Source organism: Conger conger, chromosome 2 (genome assembly GCF_963514075.1).
Source record: "Conger conger chromosome 2, fConCon1.1, whole genome shotgun sequence".
In the NCBI taxonomy this organism is placed as follows: Eukaryota; Metazoa; Chordata; class Actinopteri; order Anguilliformes; family Congridae; genus Conger; species Conger conger.
The window spans coordinates 59,129,539-59,149,448 of record NC_083761.1 but is presented as its reverse complement, the minus strand read 5'-3'; the positions used below and the strand labels follow the sequence as shown (position 1 = coordinate 59,149,448).

At 38.0% G+C, this 19,910-nt stretch overlaps 1 protein-coding gene across 1 annotated transcript in view; it reads right to left on the bottom strand.

Annotated features, from left to right (window-relative positions):
• Positions 1–19,910, bottom strand: part of LOC133119730 (glutamate receptor ionotropic, NMDA 2A-like) — a 126,614-nt gene that overhangs the window by 49,546 nt on the left and 57,158 nt on the right. Inside the window, exons 2-3 of the mRNA XM_061230097.1 lie at positions 12,351–12,943; positions 6,084–6,198 (exon numbers count right to left, since the gene is read on the bottom strand). Of these exons, the coding sequence (XP_061086081.1) occupies positions 6,084–6,198; positions 12,351–12,943 (708 nt within the window). The remainder of the gene's footprint in view (positions 1–6,083; positions 6,199–12,350; positions 12,944–19,910) is intronic.

The following is a 19,910-nucleotide window of genomic DNA, read 5'->3' as shown; positions in this document are numbered from 1 at the left end:
GTGAGCATTTTAAGGATAACCTATTGCCAAATGTTGGGAGAAATAACGTGCAATTAAATCCACAAGCTTCTATCAATACATTTGAGCTTACTCTTAAATATTTGTTCCAAACATAAGCAGAGTTTGACCAGGGGTCATGCTTTTGGGAGAGTAGAATGTAAAAATATCTCAACATGGAAATCAGTATACTCGGTTTTGCAATGGCTAGCTATATTTTTTAGGTGCGTACGGTTTTGTCATAGGAGCTAGCCAGCAAGCAATTAAACAGCTAACATAATTTGTATGTAGCCAGTTAAAGTAATCAAAAATGTTACTTCCTGAATTTGGCAGATGGAAACACCACACAATCAAAACATTATTTTTAAGTTGCGTTGTCTATTATTTGATTTAGCTCAACACCGAAGTTTTAGAATTGTAATCAGACAATCCACATGGCCTTAAAGCTTTGATGTATTAAATCGTATTTTTTTAAACACATTTTGGTTTGCAAAACCAAGGCTAAGATTTTTCACCTCCCTCTGCATTACGATTCTGAAGCCTATTTATTGAGTTTGGTAACCCTACTTATAGAAATACTCATGGCACTTTGCTTGTTTTTTTTTGGTTTTTTTTTTCAATTGGTAGATATCCATTTTCAATGTGTATCTACTGGCAAAATGGCAGTGTTTGCATGATAACAAAATAAAGAAAAACAAAATGAGTATGGCTTGAAGTTTGTAGTTATGTGTTGCTTGCTGTAGTACCACGTGCATTCATTTTTAGCAGTAATCAGTCAGTTATCTCTTAGTGGCCTGGAGATTTACATTTGTGGTGCTTAGTAGGGGCGAGCAAGTAGTGCATTACTCGCATCCGTTTTGTATACGAGTAAACCAATTAAATTATCTGTTACTCATACTCGGAAGTGGTGACATTTAAACAGTCCTCCGCGTACTGCATAGCGATTTGCAGTACATTGAAATCAAGACTTTCACCTGAAGCACAACTACTACAGTTTTGCACTCTGTTATATCTGTGGCTAAATCTGTGATACATTTTTATCTGGTTAATGTTAACATTAATTAAGAATCAAAACCATCTATAAAATGGTGCGTGAACAATTTTGTAGGAACACTTTTGGCAGCTATCTGCATTGCCATCACACTCGCCTCTTTAAACACACACCCACGTTTTCCTAAGGTACTGTGCTCTCAAGCAACACATCCATCACACTTTGTTACATGAATAAAATAATGCAGATAAAAATCACTCAAAAACATAGCGTAAATTACAAACACTTTTGTGACCAGTGACCACATACAGAGGCAATGGAGAATTTAACGTTATAGTAGACCAACTGTTTGATTAACTAACATTAAGAACCAGAAATGGAGGCGTTGAGTAGTTGAATGTAGGTGATGGATGGCTAGACATTAAGATCACAGGTAATCTGATCTGAAAAATCACTCACTGGCTAGCTAGCCACAGTAACATTGCTGCAATCTAGAAAATCCACCGTAAGCAACTTCACCAAACAAATCTAGCAGATGGCCATCGCCTAAATTTGGCACAGTGCCTAGCTAGCTGGCTAGTAAACGCGTCTAAAAGTGAATAACTAAACAAGAATCGCAACCAAAAAAAAAAAAACATGATGTCCACTGTTAATCCTGGATTGTTTATGTCTCAAGTTAGCTCTGTACTGTAGCTTGTTTAAAGCACATGGCTGCATGTTTACAAGGGGTCACATCTTCCCTGTCAGCAGCCATTTCTGTTAGCAGTGCACTACCTTTTAAAATTGTAACAGAAAAAAGTTTTAATATCTTCTCTCATGTTTGCAAACTTGAACGCACCCCTGATCACACAATGACAAGATACTAGTTAGGTAGTTATAAATATATGATCTGAACAAGTTAACAGAACAGTCTCTTGACATTTTACTGATTTAAGGGGGAACCAGGGAGGAACTGGTCTATCACGAAACAGTGTTAACTGTATGGTATGTATTCATCACTGATGTACAGCTACTGCAGCCAATGCAGAGAAAAAAAAAAAGAATAAAGCAGGCCAATTCTCCGATCACAGATAATTCATCCAATTACTCGTACAACGTTCGTATTCAGAAAAAAGTCAATACCTGTTACAAGTACTCATCTGAAACGAATGCTTGACTCACCCCTAGTGTTTAATGCATGACTTTAAAACATTTTTGCTGGAACTACCTGCTCAAAGCCTATGCAGCGGTGGTTGCCATCTATACTATTACGAGCATTTAACACACACCTTCTAGCCATTCCGAATAGAGTATTCACACAGACCACAGCATAATGTTATAGTTTTATTTGTGCAGGTGTTCAAGGATTATTGTGGAAACATATTTCAGCTGCTTAAAATCTGCACAGTTTTAAATGTAAAAACGTAAGATGACTAGCATTCATAATTCCATAGCCCACTTCGAAGATCAAGACTTGGCTGCAGCGACTTGTGAAAAAGCCGGAGAATCATTTAGCAGACACGACTGTATTTAATCATCAGTCTTGTGTGAAGCTGTGAAGCAGGTTAACTAAACTGAATTCACATATGCATTCAATAGCCCACTTAACTCTTTAAGGTGTGAGATGCATTCCATAGCCCACTTAACCCTAAAATCACACATAAGATTATTATGTTCTTAACCAAGCTTTCTAATGTTGATGTAAGAACCTCTTCTAACAGTTTTCGTATTTGTTTAACTTTGTATAACTTTGTTATCCGCCATCAAGCTTTCAGGACTTTGACAGCTGCTCCATTGTAGACAGATTTGTATTTTATGTGACCACACATAGAGTTGGATAATTTTCCCACAATGCATTTTAATGTCCAGTATATTAACGTATAATATACGTACAGTTTTGCTACAGTAGGCAAAATCAGTTATTTAGCTATCAGTTATATAGCCTACAGGTATTACAAACGTGTTTGTTACAGTGTATGTTATAAGATTTGCCTGGGTGCCTTGTAAAAGCGACATCGGATACACAAACAGGGCAGCGTAAATAGTGTTTTGAAACCCAGTTCTGCCTGTTTTTAGTGCTTATCGGGCAACCCCAGTTTACTAAAGCAATTTGTTCTGTCAAAGGCAAAAAGCTTTGCCTGGGCTACTCTTTCCCCAGTGTGTGCAAGTTAAAAGTGAATAAGTTGTACAGACGTCAACTTCTGGTGGAAGCGGCCGCTTCCCCTTGTTCTGTTCGAGACACAGTGAGTCACTGTTTTACTGTATGTGCATGTCTGTCTGCATTGTCAGCAAACTTCGGAGTAATAGCCAACTTCAATCAATAGTATTCTGCTGCAGAAGGCGAGAGTCTTTGTTGTGATGCATTCCATTTTTCATTGCTCAAAACTAAAATAAAAATGCAGCTCTGTCCTACTACCTGTTTTTCGATGTTTTTAAAAAGTCAAGTAAGTACCCTTGTACGCAAAATTTAACTATGTTATCAGCAGATATTGATTGTGTTACAGGCCACTATAGAATCTCATAGAGATGGTTCAATCAAGGCTTCTGGTCTAAAAACAAACATGGAGTAATTTACTTTCATCCTCCAACTTCATCACACATGGACTGTCAGAGCAGCTTCAGAAACAAGACATTGCATCAACAAAGGTACAACTCTTATCGCTAGCACTAAAGGTATGAGGGTATGCACAGTGTTGAAACTACTGGCTGGGTTTTTGACAGAGTCCAGCAGTGGCCAAAGACAGGATGGTGACCATGGCCCTATTTCATACATGCCGCTAACTTGGTTCTCTTTATTAACCATCTTTATGAGTTCATCGATTTTAGTCCCGAGTGAATAATTTACCTCCAGCAATTCATAGAAGTGGACATTGCAAAATGAAGCAAGCCCTGCCCATATTTCACTCTCTGGAACATTTTTAAATGCTGTCAGTTCCTCTCTCATTTTCACCACTCAGGTTACGTTATGAGAGTTCAAAATAAAAATCAAGTGTGCTACAATGTACAGAATGTAATAAGTAACATAATCACACACCCTTTAATGAGGAGTGGAAAGTAAAATGTCATAAAAAGTAATTGTCTATATGACATTTAACTTCAAAGCTAGCAAGATCAAGCAGTCGTATCTCCAGAAATATTTACATAATCCTGTCAAATGTACCTCATTTTGTAGCCATTGTTGAAGTCAAGGGCGCCATTTTCTGTTCAACATTGGGGGGAACGCAGACCAGAACAGAGCACTCTGATATCTGAGCTGTTTTTTTTTTGGGGTTTTTTTGGTCAATAAAGTCAGTGTGCATACCATGTAGCCAAGATGATGGATGATGCATTTTACATTGAACGCTTCTTTGAGATAAACATGACAATAACTTCATTTTATGGGAAAAGTCACTTACTAGGCCGATACAATGTATAGCATATGTTATAAATGACAAAGTAAATAAATAATGAAATTCACCAGTTTTGTGTTCTCAAAACAGTCAAAAACTACAAGGGCCAATAAATATCACCCAATTTAAGTTACGATACAAACGTGGTGAAAAATTAATAATCTCCATTGCTAGCGTTATAATTTAGGCTAGTGTTTTCCATTTGTAATGTGGATGTAATGTACTGTTAGCTACATACCAATGTGTGTAAATCCCCTTGAAAAACATGTTTTTTTACTTACATCTGAAGGGTATCAGTTCTAAAACATGTCTGGAATGACTGCATATGAACAAAGAATTGTATTTCTGACAGCAGTAGCTGTACAAGGTAGGGCGTGGTCACACCAAAGTTTTGCCATGGTTGCAATTGCTTTTAAAAAAAGCGTTTTCTAGGCTACAAGTCAGGTTTTCTCTGGAGATCAATCTTTTTGTGTTTCTCCGGCATACACCACCAAAACTTGGTAACTTAACAGTGAACTTCATCATTCTGCACAATCACAGAAAAAGACAATATTTGCATATTACCAGAAAAGAAAACAAGCCTACTGCTTTCAAAGTAATTAGGTTACCAAAGATAACTTCATTAGGGTTTTCAATATTTAGCATACATTCCCTGCACATGTTTTACATGTTCAGAAGCTATTGTACATTTGTAAAAATTAAAGTGAGCAACAATGAAGCCGATATGTTTGTCAAATTGACGGTATATAATAAACATACACGACAGGACATGGCTTGAGTATTAAATTCCTAGTTTTCAGGTGCATTGTTTGTGTTTTGCTGTAAAAGTTGATAAGTGCCTACATTTTATCTTTAATATTTCAGAGATTTTGAGGGAGAAGATGCAGGGCGCCACATATCTTGCCCAGTTTCAATGTAAGGGCCTAACATTCCATGGGACAGATCTCATACCCCTTTTTCACACAGAATCAACAGCCTGGGAATTTTCAACCCAGGATATCTGTCCCGGGACTGCGACCCTGCTTACGACCTGGGAATTACCCGGTATGGACACAGATTGGTTTTGGTATGAAAGGGGGAATTACTCGACTCATTGGTTATGACTAGAGATGCGCTAGTATGTCAGCAACGGTGCTTCTAAAAGTTTTTTAATCATGCTTTCATTTTAAATCAGTTGTATGACTTTATTTAGTTCAAGAAAATAATTTTTCAACATATGGTTTCACTACTTCTCTAGTATTAGGCAGTTCCTATTTTTAATATAGGCTTACGTTTCAAGAACAGTCTATTAACTCCTCCAAAACTGCCACCTAAAAAAATACTGTAGAATATCATACAATTATAAAAGTAAAAAAGTTATATGTTTGAACATGCATCCAAAAAATAAGTTTCATCAAAAATAAGAAGGGAGATGATTTCTTCTACTCTGTGGTGGTGGTCTTGAGATTGAGGGCAGGATATTTTCTGTAGTACAAATGAGACAATGGGTCGGTTGACGCTGAGGTAAAAAACGACGCACATAAATGTGCTGTAGAGAAATGCTCCATGATACAGTGGAGCTACGATCAAGGCTCAAGCCTTAGGATGTTGTAAAATGGACAGTGTGGGATGGCCGGCTTACTCCTAATGGCATATAAAAGTTGACATTTAAAAACAGATAGATAAAAATAGATTGCTTGTGGCACATGCAATTCTGGTTATTTTTCAGAACCTGTGTTACGTCTTACCTTTTCCCACTCCCTCTCCTTGTTGAGAACTATCACTACCAGCTTGGGATTTGCCTGATACCCATCTTCTGTGAAGGACAAATCTCTGCCTTCCCAGGTTACATTCATCATGTACCTGAAAGACAGAAAAATGAATGAGCTTCATACTTATTGGGTCATCTAAACCTGCCCAATACATTAACCAACATGAAGCATAAGGACAAATGATAAGTCATGTTGTGCAATATGATTTTTTTTGATGGGGGTGGGGAGCAGTCGTTTAGTGTCACAAATACTGCTTATGAACACAGTGGGCCCAGGATGTGAAACTGTGAGGCAGAATCACATGGGATTTAATGGCCGTCTCTTGCTCGGATGAAACGGTTTGTGGAAACATGAATCATGACATTTCACAAAGTCTCCCTGTTCCTGTCATATTGGTTTATGTGTGAGAGAGAACACACTGCACACTGTTACCACCTCTCACACTGAATGCACCAAGGAGAGCCACAAGAGAGCCCAACACTCCCAACACATTTTTGCTCCTAATGGAAATTCAGGTCTCCACCATGCTGCCACTCCCACCCACAACTGCTTGCAAACACCTTAAAGCCGTTGTGGTGGGAAAACCATGTAGTTCAATCATTGCAATCTTTTCAGTGGAGCCAATTGATGAGTGATATCAGTTATAAAAGGTGAGCCGGTTGAGAAATTTACACAGCTGTTCTTGGACTGCTAGCTGCTAGTTTTATGGCTTGTTGAACTGATTATTCCCAGTCAAAATGTAGTTTAACCTTATTCAGATTCATGGGCTCCTCAGTACTGTATGTAGGGACAAGGATTAAGAAGTTAATATTGCCATCACTGCCACAGCATAGGGTGACCCCATTATTCTGCTACTGCATTCTTTCCACTGAGATGTCTCTATCAGACCTTTTGTTGAAGTGCCAAGGAGGGGATGGTCACACATCAATCACCTTGGCACGCTGGCCTGCAGACAATTGTCCCACGGATTTAGAGGAGCGCAATCAGCAGCGAACCATTACGAGGACTACGCTCTGTTTAGCCTCATCTGTCCAGGCAGCAGCAGAGGGGGAACAGTGGTGCTGCCAGCAGCCTCACTGCCAGTGCTCAACTGGCTGGGCCCAACCTGCTGGAGCCGGCTCAGTTCCATTATCACATTCACCAGCCCTGTTGCGTCATCACGAAACACTCATCCATCGCAGCATCAGAGGAGCCCAGATGCCCCTGGAGACCCACTGCCTGGAACCAGTCAGCAACTTGCAGCACTCATTGTGGATTGAGTTTATAGGCGAGGATTCTTTCTCCTTCCGATCTTTCATAAAGGCCTGATATTGCAGCTGGTGTGTGCGTGTGTGTCTGTGTGTGCGTGAGAGAGACAAATTAATCACAGCTGGGAAACACTCTGACACCCCAGCCCCATGGGCCTGAACTGCGCCAGACCTGAAGAAGTGAAATAGATTTCATACACAGACAAATGACCTCACTTTCAGAATAGATGTGATTACACCAAGATACTTTCTAGTGCTGTGCTGTTCCCAAAACCACAAATATCGGTGAGTTATCTGGAATCACTTCAATTCCAGTATACTAAAGAATATCTGAGATATAAAAACATCATCATGTATTATTCTTCCAATGAGCTAAATGGAGCAAATTAAATTTATAGAGATTTGGGAAAATCTTTGCAAATTTGTTTTATTTCTCTGAAAGGGAAAATGCAGTATATTTGGCTGATGGGCCCCCAGTAATAAAATCTGAACACATTTGAACACAGTCAGTTTTCGCTGGAATTTTCTGCAAAATCATGGTTTGAAGATGTAGGTAAGGATAAAAGTAAAACCAAAAAGTTAGGAATTAATTATGAGTAAACTAAGGCTGCATGTTAACTGAGATGAGAACACAGTTTTTAATTGAATCAAGCAAACGTTTGTGACAATCTACAGTAGGAATTACACACTCACTGAGCACTTTATTAGTACATCTACTTATTCATGCGATCATCTAATCAGCCAATTGTGTGGCAGCAGTGCAATGCATAAAATCATGCAGATATACTGTATGTAAGGAACTTCAGTTCATGTTCACATCAACCATCAGAATGGGTATGATACGATCTAAGTGACTTTGACCAGTCTTGCCATTCTCCACTGATCCCTCTCATTAACAATGTGTTTCTGCCCGCAAAACTGCTGCTCACTGGATGTTTTTTGTTTTTCACACCAATCTCTGTAAACTGCAGACATGAAAATCCCAGGAGATCAGCGGTTTCTGACTTTTGGTCTGAAAAACTTCTCAAGCTCTTGACCATGTCTGCATGCTTGCATGCATTTAGTTGCTGCCACATGATTAGCTGATTAAGTATTTGTATTAACAAGCTGGTGTACAGGTCTACCTAATAAAGTTCTCATTGAGTGTATGTACTGACATTAGTCATACAGGAAGAGGACATGATCTTAAATGTAAAAATGTAATTGCTGCAGGGATTAATCTAAAGAAGTAGGGTATTGCATGTCGGATGCTTTCATTATTGTGTACATGCAGGCGAGATTTTTTTTAATTCTATGAGCCTTAAATTCACTCGGTCTACTTAGCACCTCAATATCAGAAAAAGGAAGAGCAGAGCAGCATGCAGTATGTAGTAGAATTTGTTTATTCACTAAAGTCTGTGTTAAATTGAATGTACAGAGACTTATGGTGTGATATATGTTCATCGGCTGGGCTACTTATCGCACACAGTATAAATATCCAGTGTTAATTCAACTAAAGCAGTTCATACAGTATGAGTCCAATGGGGACTGGTGTAAGTACTGTGTAAGAGTTGACTTAACACAGAACATTCTACTGTGTGGTCCATTTTATGTGTACAGCATCCTTCCGATGTCTATTTGCTCCCACTGTACCACTGTAATTGCCTGAAAAATCTGACAGTTTACCACGGGAAATTTGTACTCCACAAGTTTTTTGTAAAAAGCCTGCAAACGGCAAGTCAATTGTAAGTCTGATGCTGTTTCCTGGTGCAGTGAAAAGAATTTACCCTGAGGTTTCAAATTCTAAGGTTTCATATTCTGTATAGCTTCCAAAAGGCTCAGATAGAGAGCTGGAGAGCTGGTACAGTAGCAATAGCATGTGCCCCACTGCTGCAGATATAAGCTTGTGTGCTTCAAAGTAGGGCAGAGGAACCTTTGGCAACAGTGAGCGCTCCAGAAGTACAGCAGTGGAATGTAGGATCCGAGGGACGATGTGCGTGGGCGTGATGCGGGAAAAAATAGCTTTGGCGGTGCTGAAGGCACATTTAGGTAAATGAAATGCTTCTCATTGGCATACTGTATCCGTCATTTCCTGAATTAAAACAATGCACCTCTAGATTCTGTGAAGTTTAGATATTTAAATTAAGTATAGTACTTTAGGTTGTAGAGTCGTGATGATGGAATGCCACTGAGCAAGAGAAAACAATTTGCTGTGTGCAGACTGCATTTCAGTGATTAAAGCAAAAAAATTGAAATTGCCATTATTTCTATGAACATCAATCAGTTCTACTTGCGATCAATATTTCATGCCTTACAGAGGAGGAGAGTGTTTACAGTGGGCAGCAGCTCCAGAAAGAGTGCAGCTTGCATTGATTTCTTCAGAATCAAACCCTGCCAGCAACAGATAATAGTGAAGGTTCAAAGAGTGATTGAGCAGTGGAATTATTTCCTGCAGCACTTCACTCGTGAAGTTCAGTTACAAAACCTCCCACTAGGGGAACACGAGCATGAAAATAAGCCCATGAAAACACAATCATTATTGGACAGGGTTTAAGGCACCTAAATGACTGTCAATGCAGGGCGAAGATAACATCAACAATGAACTGGATGCAATTAAGTAAACGTGCAGTGATTCCCAGTCTAAGTGCTTACTGACCTTTGACCAGGTATTTGTCTCTTAACAACACTGACTATGGGGGTTGTATAGATAATATTTATTTAGTATTACTCTGGATTGTATTGAGTGCCCCCTTGTCAGGGCACAGATGTTTGTTTTGATGCTTGATATTAAATATGGCAAAGTGTGCACACTTAGGCGAATTGGACAATATGACCTAAGTCCAATGTTTCCATAGTCATTCACCCTTTGTGTAGATTCTTCTTTGTCTGAGTAATCAATTCTTTCTGACAGAGTAATCATCTTTTAAGTGCTGTTATCAATAAATAACACAATGACTCACTGAGCTTGATTTTTAACCTTGCTTAGCAAATTGTGTACCCAGTCAAGTGTCTGCCTTCAGAATATGTCCATGATATTATCACAAAGCTACATCAGCACTTATGGAATTGATGTTAAAATTGCTTTCTTGGAAAGTGTGCTATTTTCACGATAGCCCCTTCTCATCCATGTCTCCATTGAAAATTTTAACTGCCTGATTATTTCTACAACACGATGAATCAACATGAGGAGTACTAGGTTTAAAAAAAGAAAAAGATTTCTATAGATGATATTCCATAGAAATTCTCTGCAGAACACTGCCTTCATACCTGCTGTGCAAATTATAGTAATTTAACTCTGACACAAATACGCAGGGATTTACCATTAGAAACAGCAGCAGGATATTTATAAGTATTTTCCTGCTTGCAAAGTATCACTAATGAACTAACAGAATTTGAGAATATACTGTAACAATGCGTTGAATCCACGGGATGCTAAAATGCTTGTGATTGTTTTTTTCACCCACAGAATTAAAAAGGGCAGTCAAAAAATCCACTTCATTCAACCCACTTTGAATGAACAATTATCCTCCAGTTAATAAATACATTTAAAAATGAATTTTCATCAGCTTGCTTCAACATCACTATAACAGAAAAACAATGAATTCCATTGAGATGTTTTATGCCATTATGCCTTACATTTTGAACCATCATTCTTCATAAAATATCAATCACTCAAATCTCCTGCTAAACAATTCCACCCTGTAAAACCAGAGGGGAAAAAAATGACAGCAGTGGTGTGCATTATATAACAAGTGACTCATCTGTGTACTATTAGATAATGGAATAAAGAATAATGAAAATAAAGTCTATCATTGCTTCACCCTGGCACTTTCGCAATTTGCAGTAGACAGAGTTAGCCACCACTAATTTATGAGCTAAAACCTCCTTCAGCTCATCACTAACAGGCAGTGGCGAGCAGCATACTGTACTCTGCAGAAGGCTACTGTGACATTTTGTCAAAATGTATCTGCATTTCTTGCACCTGGCCATTTCATTGACTGCTTTTCTGCTTTTTTGCTTATCACCAAAAACCCATGGCTGTTTTTGAGGCTAGCAGAGATTTTCAATATTATTTGCAATTAGGAAAACTTGGATTGAACTTTGACCTTTTTTTGTGTGCATCTTTTTCATTAATCCAGAGGATTCTGTTATGAGATTCATTCTATTCATTCATAGGAGCTACATTTTGTACAGGTCTGTTTTTCAGTGCACCAAGCTGGGACACACACATCTGCCCAAAAGCAGCATACTGCTTGCACTGAAAATCTATAACACCCTATATAGCCTTGAATATGAAAAAGGGCATTGACTTGACTTTCTTTTCCATGAAAACTACTTGCATGGTGACAATTTTTTCAGGAAGAATGTAGATGCCTAATCCAAGGTGAGATAATCTTGTTTTTAAACCAAATCTTGGAATGAAAAAGGTGGTAATTACTGCATGGTCTTTTTTCTATATAATATTTATATAGAATCTGTTACTGAATGACCAAGCAGACCCATACCCAGACACAGGACTAGTGAAACGCATGACTGAAGAAAAATACTTGGGAAATTAATTTAAAACACAAGAGAGACAAAACTAAAGGGTATGTCCAATCAAGAGCTCTTTAAATTTTGAGAACTCTCCTAAGCTCTTTCAAGACACTCCCTGGTACTCTCACAAGACACTGCTGAGCTGAACTCATTAGTTTTCTGATGGAGCTGCACTGTCCTTGGGGGACGGCTGAGCAAAGTCAGACTCATGCCTACATGACTTGCTTGCGCAGCTTTGCTGCAATCGAGTGCAGCTCAACACACAACTCAACATTCCCAGCTTTGTTATGTATTCTGACACCAAATCACCTTCAGTCATATCACCAACTGTCATACAGTACAGAGGACTCAACAGTGCAATAGGCCACAGGCTATGTGAAATGTATTGTGTTGGCATGGACAGCGACAAGACAGACACAAAGAGACAGATATAGGACAGCCAGGTAGACATAATGGCAAACACTGATACTGAGAGACCAACTTGTGCAATGCACTGGGAGGCAGCTTGGTTTTCTCCAGCTGTCCATAGCAGCTGGTTTTAGCTTCTGGGATGTCCCCGAATTCCTCCAGCATGGCCACAGCGGCACTGGTAATAATTCCAAACCCATCTCGCACCCGGGCCTCCAGGGGGTAGTCCCAGTCATCGTAGGACACCGAGACCATCCCGGAGGGAAACTCGTCAGGTGTGATCTCCGGGTTGCCGGTCGTCAGGCTCGGGACAATCCAGATGAAACCAAAGCCTGTCAGGCCCAGGGAGCGCGCCTCTTCCAGAATGTAGGCTGCCTCGTCCTTGGAGCAGAAGAGCAGGATGACCGAGGACTGTATCTTCTTCAGCTGGATCTGAGTCTTCGCATCCCCCTCTAACGCGTCCAGGGTGATGATGTTCTGCAAATCCCAGCCCACAAAACTGTTGTCCACCGTAAATTTCAGGACGCTGATAAAATCCTGGTACCCTGGGTATTTACTTGTAACAATGGAGAAGATATGCCAGTCATATTCCTCCATAATGTTCAGCATCAGAAGGGCCTCTTGCTGGATAGAGGCCCCAAACTGGAAGAAAGTGGACTTCACATCCTACCAGAAAGAATAAGAGAAAGCAATTTATTGAAAAATGTTAACCTCAAGTGTATGCAGAATAGAAACAGAGAGAATATAAATAATACATAACTGAAGGAATACAAAGATTTTAGGCCTATTGTGTTGAAGGAGAACAAATTTCTCAGACATTCCTGCTTTTATGAAATATATTTTATGATTGCATTGCATCTGCTTTTAAAAATTGATCGATGGTTATTTTCATAGTTAATATAAGAGAAAATAGACACATGAACACTTCTTGATAAAAACACTGGTGCTTTTCATAAGTCTGTAATTGCATTATAGTTACTGTGCAAAGGTTTGTGAGAATAATCATGCGCAATAATTATATCATGAGATAAAAATTATGCAGAAGATTCTTTAATTTCATACAGAATAGATATGCACTCCAATAGTATAATTTAATCCCAAGTCATCCTATGGTTGTATTGTTACAATCCTCTCATTGTGACACTAATAATAAACCAGAGAAAGGAGGGAACAAAAGTAAGCCTGAACTGCTTTACAGTGGTAAGGTTAAGAAATGAGAAAATGTTGCAGCACGAGCATGTTTAAAAGATAAATGTATCAGTTTCTGTCAAAGAATGCCATATTTCTCAAGGAGGACAATGTAACAGTAAAGGAATGAAAGAATTAGCAGCCGAATCTCGTTCTCCTTATAAAAAATTACCTTTCAGAATATGGGTGACTTCAGACTGAAAAAGAAACTGATTAAAAACTCATTTCTGACTGTATGTTAAACACACCTGAAGATATCGATTCAACCTACTATGTGAATTAATCTGGGGATGTAAAATGCCATTCCTTTCTATTCCTAGAAATACCTTATTTGAAGCTGCCAGTAGAAAGGCCACCAAAAATAACTATGACAGGCAGGAGCCTGGCCTACTCATTGAGTGGGCACACACACCTGGGTTGCATTGGTTAATCAGCCCAGAGTTTAAAGGTGTGCTCACTTTCCATCGAAGAGAGCTGAGACTTGGAACCCACACACCGAAAGAGAGCGTCAGAGAACAAAGTACAAGAGAACCAAGTTGAAAAGCAGGGGGGCAACAGTAAAAAAAAAAGTGGAAAGTCTGTTTGGTTTTTATTTTTTATGTTTGTTTACTATTTTTATAAAGATTTTCATTTATGCAGTTATGTTTAATGAACTAGCTTACTATCAGCAAATAAAGCCCCAGTGAACATGTCTCCCTGTGCTCAGTAATTCTCTTTCTCCCAGGGGTATCACCCAGCATGTGATAACAGCAAATGGTGAAAAATAAGAATAATGGGGGTAAGATGCTGCAAAAGGCAATATTTACCCGATGACACTGTTCATCCTTGCGTGTTAATGCATACAGGATCTGGCCTGTTTCAGTATGTAGGCCAAAAACAAGAAAGGTAAGGCTCATACAAGCTCAACAACCCAATTCTGCTTGATGATTTAAAAGCTTAAAAACTGTTAAAACAAACCATCATAATCAAATCATAATGAACAATTCTAAATTGTAACCATTGAACCCTCTTGCTCTCTAAACAAAACACGTATTTCTTCCTAATCTCTTGGACACTCTTGTGTTCAGAAGATTTGTTAAAAACCCATCACTAAGCTAAATTAGAGTTCTTTGCAGAGCCAAACTTTAAACATTCATTAAAAGCATGCATTTGTTCGTCTATTTTCGTCGAAGATGTTTAATAAAATATTGAAGCTGAAGCTTCAGCTGCGATTGATCGTTCCTTTCAACAGATGGTGATTGGCTGAATGGATTCAGATATACTACTGAGAACGTAGGCTGCTGACTTTCTCCTTTATAAATCCTGATACCTGTGAAGGTCCAGTTAAAACTGATTGCAACATAGCAGGTTCTGAAAGACAAGTAATAATGAGCAAATAATAAAAGTGAGAATAATTCTGGCAATACAACAAGAGTTAGTGTAACGGATGTGTGCTGCAGAAGATTTTTTAAAATGGTTTAAACAATCATTGGCCTTGCTTTGTCACTGTATAGGTGTGACAAGCAGAGAAAAAATGAGGTTTTTGAGTGGTCTGGCAGTATAATTTTCTGAAAGGCAGCAAGGTCAGTTAATGGAGTAAACAAACAATCAGTTTGTAATGACCAAACTTCTCTTACATTTAGGCATTTTCATACACTTTGAGAAATCTTGAAATCTCAAAAGCTTGAATTCTTACTATTAACGCTGTCAGGATATCACATTTTCATAAAATGATTGTCCTGGCACAAATATCACGATAACAATATCATCTTGATGTCTATGGCAATATATTGCAATCATTAAAAATGTGAAAATGCAAATGTATCCACTAATTATTATAATAGTTATCATAATAATATCCATTATTACTAATATATATTTTATACATTTATCTGTGCACCTGTGTGTGGTAGAGTTTACGTTATTGGCATTTGGCAGATGCTCTTATCCAGAGCGACGTACAGTTGATTAGACTAAGCAGGGGACAATCCTCCCCTGTTGCAATGCAGGGTTAAGGGCCTTGCTCAAGGCCCCAACGGCTGTGCGGATCTTACTGTGGCTACACCGGGATTAGAATGAAATTAGTTTTTCAATGCTTTCCTTAAGGACACATCAACAACTAAATTTTCGCAAGCTGCTTGACTTTTTTGTGTGTAATAAAACTGTATTTTTTGGGTTATGTGGGTCTGAGAAATCAATTTGCAGTGTTACCAGTTGTACTGCCAGTTAAAAATGAAATGTTTTCAATTTAGGGTGTTTAGCCACTTCATGTGTCATACTGTCTATAATGTTTGGGTCAATTACTTCAATTTGTACTGACATTCATTCAAACATGGACTTAAATGCTTTCAAGTAAACAGTTTGTCTAATCTCTGTGTTGTTCTTTTTAAAACACATGCTTCTGAGACTTGAGTAGCCATCACACCAAAGCCTATAAATACCCCAACATTTATTCTAGCCATGGGGTAGGTTATGTACAAATGGAGATTTCATTTCTGAAATTATGTACCGTGCTGCCCTTTAAAGAACCAAATTCCCCCCCCCCCCCCCGTTCTCTGCCACATCCTTAGTTTCTTCCTTTGCAATCACTCCATTATGCAGATAAAATTGAATTGAATTGTCTTACATTCATTTAGTGTCTCCTATAAATTCAAACATGCAATCTTTTTGAGTGTCATTCATGATCGCTTTGAAATATAACTGTGCTTTGTAAATTTTTTTTACAATTTTAATTTTAATTAATTTTGTATTATTCGTTTAAACAGGAAGAAACAGCCTGAGCTGCTCACAAGGTAGAACTATAAATATAGCAGCGACAAAGTCAACAGCAGTAGCAAAACATAACTAGATATTTGGATTAAAATGTGGAATCGGACACACTGATGTGTGCTAGCTAGCAATAAAGGTAACAATAGAAGGGGAGGGCAGGGCATATTGTCACACTTTTCACTCTCTTATGTTTATGGGTGCAATATATCACAGTGGAATAAATGTCATACCAAATGAACAAATGCAGTCTCAAGCACATATTTGCATTCATTACATGTTCGTATATGTATCTTATTGCAGTACATAGAGTTATAGACAGTCAAGTAGAGGGTGTGCACTTGTGACAACTTGCCCCAAGTAAGTTGTCACACTATGCGGATTAAGTTGTCACATTGGATTTTTCAACACATAAGACAACAACTCAATGTGGGTTCTTCATTTAAAATTAAAAACCAAATATAACCAAAGGGATGGATCTGTACATATACTTATTATTTAGCTTTGACCCACAAAACACAATCCCTAGTAGCCTTTAAACGTACATGAAAGCTTAATTGTGGTCATCCCTCTTGTTATGAACCTCTTTCTACGAACTGAAATGATGCCAAATTCTAAAAACATTTTTGCGTTGCATACTGAATGTAATTGCTTAAATTATGTCAAAATACGAAATAAAATATAATTCCAGTGGGATTTTCATCTCTGCCTTTCATAAAAGCATAGATTAAGAACCACTTAACCTCTCAGCAAAGTCTGAGATAATGTCTTGCACATGTTAAATAACATGCCTTGTTATAATTGAAATTGGATTTAACTTAATTATCATTCATTAAAAATGAGTTCAGCTGGAGCAGGCTTGAGGTAATTAAGTCTTACTTTCATAATGCATTTCCTAACTTGATGATGAAAATTTGTGGCCATGCAGCACAGAGTGGAGTAATGTAGTAAGCTTGGATTCAACTGTTCACAGTTTAGTGTATTTTTCTTCTCACATACTGTATGCAGTGTTCAGCATTCTTCAAGATTTTCCCATGAAATTTAGTTAAAAAGCATAAAATCTCATATTTTGACTAATTTAAATTGAATAGATTTTCAAAATAAACACTGTACTGACACATGCAGATCCTGTTCAAATATCATAAGGAAGACTTACAGAGCTCTGCAGACTGGTATTCAATAGCACTGACAAACAACGTAGGTAAACGCGGCATTGCTGCTTCTTGCAAATAAGTAAGTAAATGAGTTTCAAACGCAGGACTGCGAAACCGTGGGAGGAAAGACCGTAAAATATGCATCTGAGCCATTAGATGAGACTGCCTGAGGAAACAATACAGTACCACTCTTGAAATATGAATGCATGGGGAATGTAAATTATTCGGAAAGTGGTAGCAGGTATCTCATTAGAACGTGCATTTTCCGACCAACCTTTGGGGCATACCGATCTTCTTTTTGGTGCTTATCATCAACACCACTAACACTGTGCCACGGTTGGCTTTCCCTCCCTGTCCACTCAGAGTTTGTCTCATAAGCTAAGACAAAATGTGCTCAATGATCACAAAACTCTTTGTGTCCACTTAAAAGGACAAAATATCAAAAAGCATGTTTCCGTATTCCACAAGTATTTTGTTTTTGCACCATGAACAGATTTCTTTTCACTGTTAACCCAGCAGGAGAAGCCTAATGATTTATTATAAATCATTCAATCTTAGAATGAGGTTAAAATTTATGAGACTGAAAATCAAAAGCAATCACATTTCACTGTCATTGTAGGTCTCCATAGTAACCACATAGCTATCTACAAATGAACTATCAGTTCCTCAAGCGCAGTGCCGCCCGGTGCCATCAGACCAGGCCTGTAAATCAGATCAATCTCATAAATGTGAAAATTGACTATTAAATAATGAAAGATGGCAACCTATTTCTTAGCATTGAACCCTGTGTCTCATGATTTGAATTCTGAGAGGAAGCGTAAAACCTTTCCCACATGGAGAACACACAATGCTGCTGCAGGAGTCATGCTTATTCAAACCCAAAAAACACAGGCATCTAAATGTTGAGTTAAGTATAAAATATTGTCTAATGTAGTTTGTATGTGTCCAAAAGAGATACATTTTTTCAATCAAAGTTAAATTAACACTTTCCATATTGCTATTTATGTTCTTCTAATCTATGGTTTACAATACACTGTCTGAAAACATTTGTACTGTATTTGTTCAGTCCCATTATTTCATAATACAGACATAACATAGATAAGATACATATCAAAACATACACTCAGTAAGCACTTATTAGGTTGACCTGTATACCAGCTTGTTAATGCACATATTTAATCAGCCAATCATGTGGCAGCAACTAAATGCATAAAAGCATGCAGACATGGTCAAGAGGTTCAACTATGTTTCAGATCAAACATCAGAATGGGGAAGAAATGTGATCTAAGTGATGTGACTTTGACTGTGGAATGATTATTGGTGCCAGGCTAGGCTACCGCAGCAAAAGACAAAATAAGTCTAATAAATACCTAATAAGAGTGTAGATACTTCATACACAAGAAATTAACACAATAAAAAAAGGCACAGCAAACTTAAAGGTACTCTCTTTAAAACCTTCTCGCAAAGGTACATTTTCCCAAGATGCCATACTTTTTATTACAATATTAATGAACCAAATTAATCCACCGCTGCATTTTTGCACAAGGTAAGTGTTTGGGCTTTAGCTGGTGATTGGAGTTCTGATTGCTCTGAATCAGCTCTACCAAACCTGACCTTTGCTGAGTACCAATTATGCTCATCTACTCAGGGGAAGCCCAAGCTGGACAGTCATTTTCTTAGCACATGTCAGTGTGCACCTTCTTTTAGCCTGTATACACAGTACAGTATGCATATTTCTCTACTGATTTCAGTTGTCCAATGAAGATGGGCAAAAACCCAGAAGAAATACATATTGTAATTAGCAAACAGTGCCTTGTTACTATGTCACCATGTATTGGTTAACTGCATCTGTGCTCATATCTGTAGTATAAAACAATTCCACCAGCTCGCTGTGTGGCAATAAAAGAAACTTGACTTGACGCATCCTACTACAAGAAATTTATCTTATTGTAGATTTTGGAATTTACCTTTAACATTTACTTTGCTCACATAGAATTTCTGTTTGAACATTCACCTTTATGATTTATATTTTTAATCATATATGATTTCATGATAAAATCTTTGATTGAATCAACAGGTTATTTGTTTTTGAATTATGCATCTTTATTTTACGTACTGTTGTATCCAGTCCAATAATTTAAAAGACAACGTTGGGCATGGCCAACATTTTCGTCATCGGTTTTCATAATTGTCCTTAGTTTACAAATCACAATTACAATACACTCATACACTCACATTATTTACTCTTTGCTATTCTCCTGGGGAACACCATTAAATGTCAGGGGATTGCCAGCACTACAGAACAAATATAGAAGATAATGATAGGACTGAAGTACCACTGCATTTACAGTGTCTCGCTGTGTCAGGCTATTCAAGTATTATGAAAGGGAGTTTCACCAATTGTATCACAGCATCATTTAAAAAAAGTAAAGCTCTGCTCATTTTTCATTTGAATTCTCCTGTTCCATTGTAATAGGGGTGATGTTCAGCTGCCTCTATTTAAAATGTAACTCTACAGGTTTCTTGCAACATTACATGGCAGCATT